General features: G+C 41.2%; 1 protein-coding gene across 1 annotated transcript; it reads right to left on the reverse strand.

Moving 5' to 3' along the window:
* Positions 1 to 16226: 16226 nt before the first annotated feature.
* On the reverse strand, positions 16227 to 17046 carry LOC104092629 (uncharacterized). Its single transcript, XM_009598272.1, has 2 exons — positions 16840 to 17046; positions 16227 to 16364 (listed from the first exon to the last, which is right to left on the reverse strand). Exons 1-2 carry the CDS (start codon positions 17044 to 17046, stop codon positions 16227 to 16229), a joined length of 345 nt encoding a protein of 114 aa, XP_009596567.1.
* Positions 17047 to 17361: the final 315 nt, after the last annotated feature.

The following is a 17361-nucleotide window of genomic DNA, read 5'->3' on the forward strand; positions in this document are numbered from 1 at the left end:
TCTCGCGGATATAAATCCCAGCCAACCGCTCTGAAGAATAATTAGTACCAACTGAAATAAAATGCACAGATTTGGTCAACCGATCCACAATCACCCAAATAGCATCAAACTTCCTCAAAGTCCGTGGGAGCCCAACTACGAAGTCCATGGTAATACGCTCCCATTTTTACTTCAGAATTTCAAGTATTTGAATTAATCCGCCCGGTCTCTGATGTGCATACTTATCCTATTGATAATTTAAACACCGAGCTACAAACCCAACTATATCTTTCTTCATTCACCTCCACCAATAGTGCTGCCTCAAATTTTGATGCATCTTCGCGGGACCTGGATGAATGGAGTACCACGAACTGTGAGCTTCCTGGAGAATCACCTCACGCAAACCATCTACATTAAGCACACATAGCCTGCCCTACATCCGTAATACACTGTCATCTCCAATATTGACTTCCTTGGCATCACCGTGATGAACCGTGTCCTTAAGGAGAAGAAGATGGGGATCATCATACTGGCGCTCTATGATAAGATCATATAAAGACCGAGAAACCACACAAGCCAAAACTCGACTCGGTTCAGAAATATCCAATCTAACAAATTGGTTGGCCAAGGCCTAAACATCCAAGGCTAAAGGCCTCTCTACTACCGGTAAGTATGCTAAGCTGCCCAACTCTCTGCCTTACGACTCAAGGCATCGACCACCATATTGGCCTTTCCGGGATGATAGAGAATGGTGATATCATAATCCTTAAGAAACTCTAACCACCTTCGCTGCCGCAAATTAAGATCCTTCTGTTTAAACAGATGTTGTAGACTTTGATGATCGGTATAAACCTCACAATGGACACCGTACAAGTAATATCGCCAAATTTTCAAGGCATGAACAATAACTACTAACTCAAGGTCGTGGACTGGATAATTCTTCTCATGTACTTTTAACTGTCTGGACGCATAGGCAATCACCCTACCATCTTGCATCAGCACTGCGCCGAGACTAATACGCGATGCGCCACAATACACAGTATAAGACCCTGAACCTGTAGGCAACACCAATATTAGAGCTGTAGTCAAAGATGTCTTGAGCTTCTGAAAGATCTCTTCACATTCATCCGACCACCTGAACGGAGCACCTTTCTCGGTCAATTTAGTTATAGGCGTTGCAATAGACGAGAAACCCTCCATGAAGTGAAGATAATAACCAGCCAAGCCGAGAAAACTCTGAATCTCAGTAACTGAAAATGGCCTGGGCCAACTCTGAACTGTCTCTTTTTCTTCGGATCCACCTTAATCCTTTCACTGGACACTATGTGTCCCAAGAATGCCACCAAACTAAGTTAGAATTCACATTTAGAGAATTTGGCATATAGTTTCTCCTCTCTCAGCCTCTGCAATACAATACCCAAGTGTTGTGCATGCTCCTCCTAGCTACGTGAGTACACCAGGATATCGTCAATAAATACCACGACAAATGAGTCAAGATATGGCTGGAATACGCTATTCATGAGGTGCATAAATGTTGCTGGGGCATTGGTTAGCCCAAATGACATCACAAAAAATTCATGGTGACCATAACGAGCCTTGAATGTCGTTTTTAGAATATCCGAATCCCAAATTTTCAACTGGTGATACCCTGATCTCAAATCAATTTTGGAGAATACCCTCGCTCCCTGAAGTTGGTCAAATAAATCATCAATACACGGCAAAGGATACTTATTCTTGATGGTAACTTTGTTCAACTGCCTATAATCAATACACACTCGCATAGTACCATCTTTCTTTTTCAGAAACATAACCGATGCACCCCAAGGCGACACACTAGGCCTAATAAACCCTTTATCAAGAAGTTCCTAAAGTTGCTCTTTTAATTCTTTCAATTCAGCTGGTGCCATACGATACGGAGGAATAGAAATGGGTTGAGTGCCCTACACCAAGTCAATACCGAAATCAACATCCCTATCGGGCGGCATACCCGATTGGTCTGCAGGAAATACATCCAGAAAGTCTCTCACTACCGGTACTGAATCAATAGTAGGAGTATCTGCATCAACATCTCTCACAAAAGCCAAATATGACAAACACCCCTTCCCAACCATACATTGAGCTTTCAAATAAGAAATTACCCTACTAGGAACATGATCTAGAGAACCTCTCCATTCGACCTTTGGCAACCCCATCATCACCAACGTCACGGTTTTTGTGTGACAGTCCAAAATAGAATGACATAGAGACAACCAATCCATACCCAGGATTACATCGAAATCAACCATACTAAGAAATAAGAGATCAAATCTAGTCTCCAGTCTCCCAATGGTTATCACACAAGACCGATATACACGGTCCATAATAATAGTATCGCCCACCGGCGTAGATACATAAATAGATGAAACTAAGGACTCACAGGGCATATCCAGATAATGAGTAAAGTACGATGATACATACGAATAAGTAGAACTAGGGTCAAATAATAGAGAAGCTTCCCTGTGGCATACTGAGACAATACTTATGATCACTGCATATGAGGCAACGACATCTAGCCTGGCAGGAAAAGCATAGAATCGGGCCTGACCGCCACCTGATCGGCCTCCCCCTCCTAGGTGACCCCAAGCTGACTGACCCTCACCCCATGCTGGCTGGGCGGGTGGTGAAGTAACAAGTGCTGAAGTCGTAGTATGACTCCTTGGCTGTACTGGACCTTCCGAGTGACGAGGACACTATCTCCACATATGCCCAAATTCCCTACACTTAAAATAGGTCCCCAGTACTGGTGGTGGTGCGGACTGTATCGGGCCTCAAGAACCAGATTAGCTGCTAGAAGCACCCAGTGCAAATGAACCCTGAGTTGAAGGGGCACGGGATGAACTCTGGGCTGGGAGGGCACTGAGAGATGACTGGCCCTAATGAGTACTCTATGAACCATGGTTGGATGACGCACCACGATAAATTGGACTACCCGTCTAAGCGTGTCTGTAAGAACGACCCCTACCGCGGTAAAACTGACCCCCTTAAGGAACATCGCTGAGATTACCTGGACCACGAGGCCTCTTGGCCTCCCTCTCTCCACGTTCCTGACTACGGACCATCTCTATCTGCCGAGCAATGTCAACTACCTTATCAAAAGTAGCACCAGATGCCCTCTCCCGAGTCATAAGTAACCGTAGCTAATATATGAGGCCATAAAACGAACCTCTTAATCCTTTCCCTATCAGTGGGAACCAAACAAACTGCGTGACGAGCCAATTCAGAATATCTCATCTCGTACTGCATCACAGACATGCCATCCTGACGTAACTGCTCAAACTGCATGCACAACTCCTCTCTGCGAGACTGCGGCACAAACTTCTCCAAAAAGAGAACGGAGAATTCCTGCCATGTAAGTGGTACAACACCACCGGCTTGCGCCTCTCATAAGCCTCTCACCATCTGAAGGCAACTCTAGAAAACTGAAAAGTAGTAAACGAGACCCCACTTGTTTCCAAAATACCCGTTGTCCGAAGTATCCGCTGGCACTTATCCAGAAAACCCTGAGCATCCTCTGACTCAGCACCGCTAAATGATGGAGGTCGAAGCCTCCCAAATCTCTTAAGTCCTCTCTACTCTTCATCTGCCATAGCAGGGACTACCGGGGCCTGAGCAACTGTAACTGGCTGGGTTGGTATTGCCCTCGGTATCTGAAGTCCCTGCACTACCTGATCTGGAGTACAGGCAATAGGGGTATGGGTACCTCCTTCGGCCTGAGAAGTGGCAGGTGCGGCCTTAGCCGAAACCACCTGAGCAAGACTAGTGCAAACTGTCAATATCTGGGCCAAAATCTCCTGAAGGCTTGGAATCTCAATGGGCACAGCTGGTGCCTTAGCTGGTCCTGTCGGCTCAGCTATATCTGAAATCTGCTCCTGAGCTGTCGCAACTGGTGGTACTACAGATATTGTTCCAACTGTGGCACGAGCTATACCTCGACCTCTACCTCGGCCCCGGTCTCTACTATGGCCCCGACCTCTCGCGGCCCTAACTGGTGGCAAGGGTGGCTGACCTTTCGATCTGGTAGTACGTGCTCTCAGCATTTGTGAGAGAATAGAATAACAGAAATTTAGTTTCCGGAATCAACAAATTCGCACGACAGAGTAAAAGAAATTGAAATTTTCCTAAGGGTTCAACAACCTCTCGAAGATAAGTACAAATGTCTTGTACCGATCCGCAAGACTCTACTAAACCTGCTCATGACTCGTGAGACCTATGTAACCTGGCTCTGATACCAACTTGTCACTACCCAAAAATCCTAACTTATCATGATGGCGCCTATCTCAATACTAGGCAAGCCAACAACATCAATAACCCACGAATTCCAAGTTTGAAAACATGATGTTTAAATATAATACCAAAAATCTTGCAAATCCCAATACAAACACTCCCAAAACCTGGTGTCACTGAGTACATGGGCATCTATACGTTACAAGTGTGGAAAACATGGTCTATAATAGTCTGAGACCAAATACAGTAAACAAGGAGACAGGGAAGGAAAGACAAGGTCTGCGAAACACAACAACTACCTCGGAATCTCCGGAAAATCAACTGTGCAAAAAAAAAAATCAACTCTCCCGGTATCCGGGATCACCTGGATCTACACACGAAGTGCAGGGTGTAGTATGAGTACAACCAACTCAGTAAGTAACAATAATAATTAAAGAACTGAAAGTAGTGACGAGCTTCACAGCTATGTCCAAATATAGTAATTTCCAACATGAAAAGGTAGGCATGCTTTCAAGTTCAACATTTAAAACTTCACAGTAATTTCATATCAAATTTGACTGAAACGAAAAATAATGTTTTTCCGAAATTTCCAAAATAGTGATATATGACAGCTAAAATGCAGCAAATAATTAAATCAATGCATCCTCTCAGAGTAACAGCCACTCAGTCCTCCCATTCACCCCAACCTCACAGTCACTCAGCACTCGTCACTCGTACTCGGCACTCGCACTCAGTAGTACCTGCGCTCACTGGGGGTGTGTACAGACTCCGGAGGGGCTCATTCAGCCCAAGCGCTATATCAAGCCAATCATGGCATATAACAATGAAACATACTGCGGCACGCAACTCGATCCCATAAATATCCTCACAATTAGGCCCTCAACCTCACTCAGTCATCAACCTCTCCAGTCTCTCGGGCTCAAGATGTCATGCTAATCAGCCCAAAAATGATAATATGATGTATTAATAAATAGCAACAGAGACTGAGATATGATATGAAATAAATGAGCATGACTGAGTGTGAAATTACAATTTGAACATATAATTCAACTAGAGAAATGACCCCAGTGGGTACCAATAATAACAACATATGTCTAAGCATGATTTTTAATACGAGTCTTAGCTCAATTTTCTCTAACACATAGAGAATGCATTGGTATCAACAGATTATTCAACCACACAGTTTCATGAAATTTGTCCAAGTCATAATTCCTATGGTGCATGCCCACACACCCATAACCTAGCATGTGAGTCACCTCAAAACCAATCACATAACACATAATCCAGGGTTTCATACCCTCAGGACCAAGTTTAGAACTGTTACTTACTTCAAGCCGTGAAATTCTTTATTCTGCTAGGTCTTTGCCTCGTGAATTGGCCTCCAAACGCCTCGAATCTATTCACAAATAATTTGATTCAGTCAATAAAATTTATTGGAATTACTTCCATAAGAAAATATTAATTTCCCATAAAAATCTGAAATTTTATTCAAAAATTGCGTCTCGGAACCCGACAAAAGTCAACTCCCCGATCAAACTTTTCAAAATTTCAACTTTCGTCATTTCAAGCCTAATTCCACTACAGACCTTCAAATAATGTTTCATACACACTCCTAAGTCCAAAATCACCATACAGAGCTATTGGAATCATCATAATTCAATTCCTAGGTCGTTTACACATAAGTCAATATTCGGTTAACTTTTCTAACTTAATGTAACAACTCGGCCCGTCGTTCCGAGAGTTATAGCCCTATTTCTCCATTATTGCTTCTTTATGTGTTGTTCAACGGTGTTGAGTTGTATCGAGTTGGTAGGTTTGGGTCCGGAGTAGTTTTGGAGTGAAATGAACACTTAGTCTCTTAGTTAGAAAGTTAAGTTAGGAAAGTCAACCGGAAGTTGACTTATGAGTAAACGAATTTGGATGTGGATTTTTATGATTCAATTAGCTTCGTTGGGTGATTTAAGACTTAGGAGTGTGTCCGGAATGTAATTTGGAGGTCAGTGGTAGAGTTAGGCTTGAATTGGAGAAAGTTGGAAGTTTAGAAGTTCTTAGGCTTGAATCCGAGGTTGATTTGGTGTCGTTTTGGGTGTTCCGAAGGTTCGACTAAGTTCGTGTAGTGATATATGACTTGTTTGAATTATTGGTTGAGGTCCCGAGGGCATCAGGTGAGTTTCAGATAGGTTTGGGTTATGTTGTGCTCGTTTTTCTTATGTTTCGATGTCGTTTCTTCAAGCATAAATGTTATCATATCGAACAAATGAGCTCCGATTTCTTTTTTGATTGAAGCATTAGATCCGTATCGTAATTATGGACCCGTAGCAAAATGAATCGTCGCATTTGGACATCGTATGAGGAGTTTATGGTCATTTTACTAAGAATTAGGTTGCGAGATTTGTCAGATTAATTACGCAAATGCTACTGACGGTGTATTTAAAAATCTGCACGATTTGTAAATATTAAAACCTACATATCTCCTTCATTATAAGGTCAAATTAAATGATTCAAAAGCCTAGCTTGACTAAAATTTCACAAGGAATCTATTGGAGGGATAAAAAAGCGAGTTTCAGGATCGTTTAGCATGAGAAACGAGGTAGAATTGCAGGCAGAAAAATATATAAAATGAAGGTTTGTTCATTCGGTCATATTTTGAGTTGGGGAGCTCGGATTTGGGTGATATTGGCGGCGATTTTCACCATAAGGATTGGGTTAAGTGTTCTCTACTCAGTTTTGGTTATATTTTATGAATCCATCTTCGTTTTTGGGATTTGATTGATGATTTCAAAGTGAAATGAGGGAGTTAGGGTTTGAGTTTTGGAGAGTTTAAGTGAGAATTTGAGGGACCAAACGGAGTCCGATTTTGATGAATTTTATATGGTTAGACTCGGAAGAGGACGGGATTTATTATTCTTCTAGTTTTGACTTATTTCGAAATGTGGGCCCAGAGGCCGGGTTTTGGCCGGTTTCGGATTTTTTGCATATTTTATAGTTTTTATTGTGGAATTCGATTCGTTAGCCTATGTTGATGGTATTAATCTGATTATGTTTATATTTGGAGCTTTTGGAGACCGAGTCCAGAGACGAGGGCATCCCGGAGTAGGATTTTACGCTGTTAAGGTAAGTAACAGTTTTAACTCTAGCTTTGAGGGTATAAACTCGGAGAATTTGATATCGCGTGACTGTTTGGAGGTGAAACCCTCGCTAGGTGACGGGTGTGTGGGTGTATACCTCAAGGGATTGAGACTTGGTCCGTCCCATGAGGTCTCATAGCCATCATCTGTGTTTACGTAGTTACTTGTTGTTGAACTTGTCTTCCTTCATGTTAGAGATCATGCTTAGGCTTTATTCATGATCACATTATTTGTACTCAGTCATAGAAATTATTGTACATGTTTACCTCAGTCTCTATTATTTGCTAATATGCTGTGATACTTGATGTGGGTTGTGTTCCCTTATTTGGTGATGATGGTTAGGCTAGTGAGGTACTTGATTGAGTGAGGCCGAGGGCCTGGTTGTGAGGATATTAATACCATAGCGCGTGAGTTTTCCGCGTAGCACGTGAGTTGACCGTGCGGGTCCAGGTATTGATACCATAGTGCGCGAGTTGTCCGCGTAGGACGTGCATTGACCGTGCGGATCTAGGTATTGATATGATAGCACGTGAGTTGTCCGTGCAGATCTAGGTATTGATATGATGGCACGTGAGTTGTCCGTGCTTAGCGCTTGGGCTTTGGGATCCCCTCCTGAGTTTGTACACACCCCCAGTGAGCGCAGAGTGTTGAGTGTTTTGAGTGTTGAGTGTTGAGTGCGAGTGATGAGTGATGGAGTGACACTACTGTGAGGTTGTATTTATTTGTGTTGTTGCTGCATTTATCTGTTAAACTTCTTTGTGGCATTTACTGAGTTATGGAATTTACCTATTTATTTTTAAATTGTGAAAATAAATAATTGAACACTTTTGCTTAGCTCATCACTACTACTCAGTTCCTTAGTTATTTTTGTTACTACTGAGTCAGTTGTACTCATACTACACCCTGCACTTTATGTGCAGATCCAAGTGAGTTAGAGCGCAGCTAATCGTTGAGTTCAGGCCAGCTATCTGTGGAGATTGCAAGGTAGCTGCTAGCATCCGCAGGACCTTGTTTCTCTTCTTGTCATTTCTTCTTTTGGACAGTTAGACAGCTTATATATCTTAGTTCATAGTTTTAGATACTCATGACTTAGTGACACCCCGATGTTTGGGGTTCGTTTCCGTATTTTCTATATTATATTTAGAGTTGATTTAGTTTATGAGAAATTTAAATGTTGGTATTATTTTATTAAATTCTTATAATCGATTTATAATAATATTTTGGGAAATAGGCTTGACTTGTAACACGATAGGTGCCGTCACGACCATGGTTAGATTTTGGGTCGTGACACTTAAGTTTTCAATTATGAGACTAAGTGTCTCATTTCACTCTGAACTCCTTCCGGATCCGAACCAACTAACCCGGTAAGTCATAAAACGACTGTAAAGCTTAACTTGAGCGGTAAATGTGGGAACGGGGTTATAATACTCAAAACAAATGACCGGGTCATTACAAAATGGATCTGTATGGTGATTTAAGACTTGCATGCAAAATTTGGTGCCATTATAAGTAATTTAGGTATGATGCGACGCGTTCAGAGCAAGTTGGAAGAGCTTGAAGTTCATAAGTTGATTCGATTTGGTTTAGGGTGTGATTCTTAGTTTTGATGTTGTTTTCCGCACTCCGAGGGTTCGAGCAAGTCCGTCTCATGATTATAAACTTGTTGGTGTGTTTGGACGGGGCCTCGGGAGCCCCGGATGCCATTCAGATGATGCACGAAAGTCGTTTGGCCTTGGATGAACAGCTGAAACATCAAGCTTCTAGTGCAATCGCACCTGTGGAAGGCCAGCCGCAGGTGCGAGCTCGCAGATGTGACTCAGCAGCCGCAGAAGAAGCCCAACCTGGGCAACTCAGAAATTGCAGATGCGGGACATGATGCGCACCTGTGAATGCGCAGGTGCGATGGAAGCAACCGTAGAAGCGACCAAAGCCGCAGGTACGACACGCGCGTCGCAGCAGCGGTCCCGCAGAAGCGGGCCTGTGGTCCACAGATGCGGAAGAGCCAATAGAGGGAGAGCTCCATTTGCGAGGCTTTCTCCACAGAAGCAGAGCCGCATATGCGGTCATGGAGCCACAGAAGCGGAAGTCCTGGAGGCAGCGAGGTCTATTTATTGCGGGACTTAGGCCAATTTGACTCATTACCTTCACTTCTTGGGTTGATTTTGGAGCTTCCTAGAGAGATATTTCCACCTAGCTATTGAAGGTAAGTAATTCCTACCCAATTTAAGTTAAATACATAGATTATGAGTAGATTTTAACATGTAAATTGTGAGAATTTTCGGTTTAGATGAAAAACCTAGGTTTTGATATAAATGGGATTTAACCACGAAAAATGATTTTGGAATGGGATGAAAATTATATATTTGAGTTTGTAAGGTTATGGGTAACAATTATCTTTGAAAAATTTCGGACTTCGGGCACATGGGCCCGGGGGTGAATTTTAGGAATCTTCCAATAGGGGTTGGGTAACTACTCTAATAGTTAGATTACGAACTTTCGAGCATATATTGATTAATTTATATAACATTTGACTAGTTTCAGATTGTTCGGCACCAAGTTGAGGTTTTAGAGTGAATTTGGAGCCGAAAAGTGAGCTTTGAGACGAGGCAAGTCTCTTGCCTAACCTTGTAAGAGGGAACTTACCCCATAGGTGATTTAAATAACTATTTGCTTCTAAATGTGAGGGCTACGTATGCACGAGGTGACGAGAGTCCGTGCGTAGCTACTAATCATGCTTTTGTCCGTGTAGTTTAGGACCCCAATCATGAAATATTTGTAATGTTTGCACCCTACCTGTTAATTTAAGTGCCTAAATTGTATCGGGACTTGACAGAGGAATTGTAAAAGACCGACTTCCACTTACCTAATTTTTGACGGGTTACGTTATCGTTAATAAAAATTGTGTTCCATTGTATATTAGCCTTGTATTAGCTTGTAAATCGGTTGTTCATAAACTATCCTCTCTTCTTGTGAAGCGGGCCGAATGCCTCGACAGTAGATAGATGTCTCTATGGTTCATACCGCACGACCATCAGCAGTGTACACATTATTCTGGATCGAGCCGTAATACCTCGACATAATCGTGCATGATAATACTCGGAGCTTAATTATATTTGATATTATTTATGGCCTGAGAAGTTTATATATATATATATATATATATATATATATATATATATATATGACAGAAACTAACTTGGGATTTACCATTTGTGAAAGAATTATTTATTTCCTGCTTGTTATTGAGATACTATTATTGTTTACATAAACCATGCTCATTTAGAATTTCTGTATTTTTATTGTTAGCCCATAGTAAGTGTCGATGTTGACTCCTGGTCACAACTTCTTCGAGGTTAGACTACATACATACTAGGTACATGTTATTTATGTACTCATACTATACTTCTGCACTAACCGGGCAGGATCTGAGGCAGGTGCATCTGGCAGTCTTACCAGCATGCACCCCCGTTACCCTGGGGTCTAGTGGTGAGATGCTTCCTGAGTCGTCGTGCAGCTCCTAGAGTCTCTCTTTTGTACTTATTTTATATCTATTTTTATTTTAGATAGTATTTAGAGTTTTGTATAATCTTCTAGTTGCTCATACACTTGGAGTACTTATATCACTATGATTGCCACTCAGTTGTCTTCGTTTTATTTACTAAATTTTCTACTCCTTAACTTCTTAATAAATAGAATTTAATTGCTTGGAAACTTATTAAAATGAGGAAAAACATGGATTAGTTCACCATTGGCTTACCTAGAGGCGACGTTGGGCGCCATCACGGCCTATAGGGGAAATTGGGTTGTGACAACACGGTATCAGAGCACTAGATTCATGTAGATCTCATAAGTTATGAGCAGGCCTAATAGAGTCTTGCACATCGGTGCAGAGACGTCCTTTCTTATCTTCGAGAGGCTATAGGGTGTTAGGAAACTACTCTTTCTTCATCTCCTATCGTACATTTGATGTTTTGCTAAGTATCTTTCTCTTATTCTCTCACAGATGCTGAGAACGCGCGCGACAGATGTACCCGATCATAGATAGGCTTCTCCCCCTGTGTCTATAAGCCGAGGCAGAGGCCGAGGGAGGGATCAAGCTCGTGGTAGAGAATGCCCTCTATGTCCCAACTATGCCACTAGTGGATCCAGTAGAGGTAACTATTATTGAGGAGCAGGGAGAGGTGCCTGCAGTGGAACCATCCCTAGCGGATTTCATGTCCGCACCAGGATTCCAGGAGGCCATGGGCCATATGTTGCGGCACATGGATTCTATGACTCAGGCTGGTTTATTTCCAGCAGACCTAACTATATCTCAGGCGGGAGGGGGAGGACAGACCCCTATCATTCAAGCTCTAGGGAATGCATCTGTCGTATATCAGACCCTGGGCGCACTACCCATGGGCAGAGCTCAGCCAGTTGCAACAGCTATACCAGAGCCCAGACCAGCTATAGCCGGCGATTCGCAGAAGCTATTGGACAGATGAACTAGGCTATATCCTCTTGTCTTTGGGGGTGAGCGGCATGAGGACCCCCAGGATTTTATTGATCGGTGTAGGGACAGACTGCACAACATAAGGATATTGGAGTCCCACGGGGTGGACTTTACACCTTTCAGCTGGAGGGCAAGGCCCGTAGATGGTGGCAGTCTTATCTTCTTGGCAGACCAGTAGATCTCCTCCCATGACTTAGGACCGGTTCACCTTTATTTTTCTGGATAGGTATATTCCGCCCTCTCAGAAGGAAGAGTTGCGGTTTCAGTTCGAGCAGATCCAACAGGGTCAGATGTCGGTGACTGACTGTGAGGCGAGATTCTATGAGTTGTCCCGCCATGCACTTATGATACTTCCTACTAATGCAGAGAGAGTGCAGAAGTTTGTTGCAGGCTTGCCCTCTTAGTATTCAGGCCACTATGGCCCGAGAGGTTGAGATGGGGACTTCTTACGAGCTAGTTTTGGAGATAGTTCGGAGGATCGAGGGTGTACATCAGCGTAGCCTAGAGCAGGCGACAAGGGATAAGCGGTTTTGATATTTTGGAGAGCTCAGAGGTGCCCCAACATAGGGCAAAGGTCAGTTTGTGAGGAGTCATTCTTGCAGGCCCACATATCTAGCTCCGACGCGACCTTATTTTAGTGTTATGCCTGAAAGCTATTCAGGGTTCCTCCAGTGGGTATTCAGGCCATCAGGGTCAGACTTCAAGTCAACAGTCCACCGTACCGAGAGGTTGTTTCGAGTGCGAGGATCTTAGTCATGTGTGCAGGTTCTGCCCTAGGCTTCGGGGAAATGCAATACAGTAGGGTCAGCAGCCTATGATTACAGCACCAGCTACCCCACTAGCTGTCTGGCTGCCTAGAGGTGGGGGGCAGGTGGGTAGGGGTCATCCTAGAGGTAGAGGCTAGTCATGTGGCGCTCCATCTAGGTTCTATGCTTTTCTGGCCAGATCAGATGCAGTGGCCTCAGATGTCATGACCACAGGTATTAGTTTTCTCTGTGGTAGACCCGTTCGAGGACGAACGTTTGTTTAAGAGGTGGAGAATATAACGATACGACTGGTCATTTTGCTTTCTAGATCCCCATTGCGCTAAATAAGACTCCCCGTATGTTCTTTTACTGTTTTATGACTTGCGGGAATGGTTAGTTAGGGATTTGGAAGGGTTCAGGTTGAAATCGGAACATTTAGTTCCTTAATGTTGGCTTTAAAGGGGTAAGTTTGACTTGGTTCAACATTTCTAGTAAATGACATCAGAACTGGGTTAAGACGGTCCTAATAGGTTCGTATGATAATTTTGGACTTGGGCGTGTGTCCGGATCGGGTTTTGGATGACCCGGGAGCATTTCAGTGCCTAAAGTTGAAAGTTGGTTTATTGAAGGTTTGAAAGTTCTTTAAATTTGGTTTGGAGTAGGTTTTGGTGTTATCAAGTCCGTTTGGGATTCCGATCCTTGTAATGTCTTTGTATGGTGATTTAAGACTTGCACGCAAAATTTGGTTCCATTCCGAGTAATTTAGGTATGATTCGGCGCGTTCGCAGCAAGTTGGAAGAGCTTGTAGTTCATAAGTTGATTCGATTTGGTTTGGGGTGTGATTCTTAGTTTTGGTGTTGTTTTCTATGCTCTGAGGGTTCGAGTAAGTCCATCTCATGAATACAAACTTGTTGGTATGTTTGGACGGGGCCTCGGGGCTCCCGTATGTCATTCAGATGATGCGCAGAAGTCGTTTGGCCTTGGATGAACAGCTGAAGCATCAAGCTTCTGGTGCAATCGCACGTGTGGAGGGTCAGCCGCATGTGCGAGCTTGCAGAAGTGAGCCAGCAGCCGTAGAAGTGGCCCAGCGTTGGCAGCCCAGAAATCACAGATGCGGGACAAGGTGCACACCTTCGAACGCGCATGTGCGATGGAAGAAACCGCAGAAGCGGCACGCGCATTGCAGCTGCGGTCCCGCAGAAGCGGGCCTATGGTCCGCAGATGTGGAAGAGGCCAATTAAGGGAGAGCCGCATCTGCGAGTCTTTCTCCGCAGAAGCGGAGCCGCAGATGCAGTCATGGGGCCGTAGAAGCGAAAGTCCTAGAGGCAGTGAGGTCCATTTATTGCGGGACTTAGGCCAATTTGACTCATTTCCTTCACTTCTTGTGGCAATTTTGGAGCTTCCTAGAGAGAGATTTCCACCTAGCTATTGAAGGTAAGTAATTCCTACCTAATGTAAGTTAAATACATAGATTATGGGTAGATTTTAACAAGTAAATTGTGAGAATTTCGTGTTTAGATGAAAAACCTAGGTTTTGATATAAATGGGATTTAACCATGAAAAACAATTTTGGAATGGGATGAAAATTATATATTTGAGTTTGTAAGGTTATGAGTAACAATTATCTTCGAAAATTTTATATACTGGTATGTATGAGTACATGTTGTTTATGTACTCACGCTACACTTCTGCACTAACCGTGTAGGATCCGAGGCAGGTATATCTGGCAGTCTTACCGGCGTGCACCCCCATTACCCTGAGGCCTAGTAGTGAGCTGCTTCCTAAGCCGTCCTGCAGCACCTAGAATCTCTCTTTTGCACTTATTTTCTGTCTATTTTTATTTCAGACAGTAGTTAGAGTTTTGTATAATCTTTAAGTTGCTCATACACTTATGATACCAATCCTTGCACACATACTAGTAGACTTTATGGTTTTGGAGTACTTATATCACTATGATTTTCACTCAGTTGTCTTCATTTTATTTACTAAATTTTTTACTCCTTAACTTCTTAATAAATAGAATTTAATTACTTGGAAACTGATTAAAAAGAGAAATTATATGGATTAGTTCACCGTTGGCTTGCCTAGCGGCTACGTTGGGTGCCATCACGGCCTATAGGGAAACTTGGATCGTGACAAGATTGGTCCCGTGAACCAACATACAATGACAAGGCACAAACTGAGCCTTTTGATGTTTTTGTTTCAAATGTGCCTCAACAAAGAGCTAGGAGCATGTTTGCATTCAATCCTTTTTCTAATTTTTGTATCATTTATAATCTTATATATATGAATTGTATTTAACTATTATCAATCTACTTTTTCAGGGATTGTGGGTTGTATGTTGCAGCATATGCAGAGTATTTGAGCACTTATGGATTGGTTCAACAAACAACCTTTGATGCCAATTTACTCCGTCAACGATATGATGCCCTCATTTGGGACTATGCTATGCGGAAGTTAGACACCGATGCGATAAGCGACAATGAAGCACTCGCAAAGATTGTTAGGCAAATCACAAATTCAGATACTTCTGTTAAGATAGTTTTAGAATAGTTTTCTGTTAAACAGATTGTATTTGCAGCTTATTACTGAATTGATCATGGTTTTACGCATCTTTTTTGGTTTTGAATGAATGAATGTCTTCTTGTCTTTAAGACGTGAATGAATGAATCCATAATAGTATTTAAGTTATGTTGATAATATATATATTCTATTGTATTTATGTATTAGCATAATCATCCACATATTTGTATTATGTATTTATATAGTTGTATTCTATTGATACGTATCCCTGCTATATTCAACATAATTCAATAGTTGTTTTCACTATTTTTTCTGGTTATATTCATCATATTTATATTCTGTTTTATTTTTTATATTTGTATTCTTTTGTATTTATGTATTAGTATAATCATATACATTGTTGTATTATGTATTCAAAAAAAAATTTGAAATTGAATTACATATGTATTCAATTTTTTTTGAATGTACACTTATGTATTATATGTTTGCATGTCCTGCTATACGTCATTTTGAATTAAATAATAACACATACATACATATATATATATACACATCATTTTTGTACTAATGAACATTGTTATACTTCATTTTAAACTGAATTATAACACATACATACCAGTATATACATCATTTTTTAAAGATACCACGAAATATAACAACATTCAATTTAGTAATCTAAACTTAAAAAAATCATCCAGTAAGAATCCAATACACCAAGAAATCAATATGTAATAGAAAACATGAACAAATCTATGCCATATAGTTATTACATGAATTAAAATTAGAACATGAACTAATTCCTACGTAGAGCATTTCTACAAGTACGCTTATTGTGTCCTCCCTGCCCACATATACTACACGAATATTAATTTTTCTTCTGAAGCAATTCACTTAAAGGCTTATCGCGCTTCTTCTTTGGCCTTCTAGGAGGTCTTTTCCATTTGGGTGGTAAGACAACTTCCTCTGATATATGTGTTGGTATATTCCATTCACTTCGGCCAGGCAGAGGATACACGGGCACCTCGTATGTCATTACAATAGACTTTGGTTTGTAATGGTCCGAGCAATAATCTTTTGGCATTAGAAAGTTGCTTTTCAAGACAACCAAGCATGTGGGCATGGTAATTCGTCAACTTGGAACCGCCCACAACTGTAAGTTTTCTCTAGGAGGCAAACAGTGTAATGCCTTCCTTCATCATTCACCATGTGCAAGTGTTCAGTCGATGGTACAACCTACATTAAACGGAGAAATATTAGTTATGGACATTTGTACAAGACATGTATCTGTCAATGACTAAATGTATTAAATACAATATACATGAATACAGGGAAATAATATTTCAAATACACTGAATTTAAACACTATTTATCAGACAGAATATAAAAGTGGATACATTTATTTATGAAATACATTGAAATACAGTAATATACAGTCAATATAAATAGAAAACCATTGAATACAACCAATGAAATATACACAATATAGTAGTAGTAACATGTATTAGGAATATATAATATACTGTTAATACAAAATAAATTTGAATATATTGAATACAACTATTAGATACAATAGAATACATGCACTAGTGTTATTATAAAAAAAAGGAAGCAATAGGTTACTAATACAGGTTGTATCAGGCATAAATATATGATGTATTAATATATCTTAATTTTTTCAATGCAAGTAGTTATAGCAAAAAAAACTTACAATCATATATGTAGACAGTGCCTCATTCAATGTAAGGATCTCCTGATATTGTTTCTCAAACGTTGTGTACGTGTGTGAAGCTTCTTTTCGATTGCTGCAATTCCAATGTTCAAACATCTTCCTAACTTCTTCTAGGAAGTCATATATTGGTAATTCTCTTTCTGATACAAGTGCCGAATTGATTGACTCAGCAATATTTGATGTCATAGTGCATCCCCGGTTAACAGGTGCATACAACCTAGCCCACTTTTTATATCTAGTTAATTCCAAGTAACTTTCACCCGAATATCTATCTTCTCTACTTTTTCTATTAGACTATCAAATTCATCCTAGGTGTATGCCTTTTCCATTGAAAAGTATACCTCGCTCAACTTTGCATGACTCTTTTTGAATTTCTTGTATACGTTGTTCCATAACTGCCATATACAAGCAAAATGGGGTACGATATGATATACTCTCGATACAGATTTGATGATGATCTCATTCCTATCTGAAACGATGCACATGTTTTCCCGCTCGCCA

Source organism: Nicotiana tomentosiformis, chromosome 10 (assembly GCF_000390325.3).
Source record: "Nicotiana tomentosiformis chromosome 10, ASM39032v3, whole genome shotgun sequence".
Taxonomy (NCBI): Eukaryota; Viridiplantae; Streptophyta; class Magnoliopsida; order Solanales; family Solanaceae; genus Nicotiana; species Nicotiana tomentosiformis.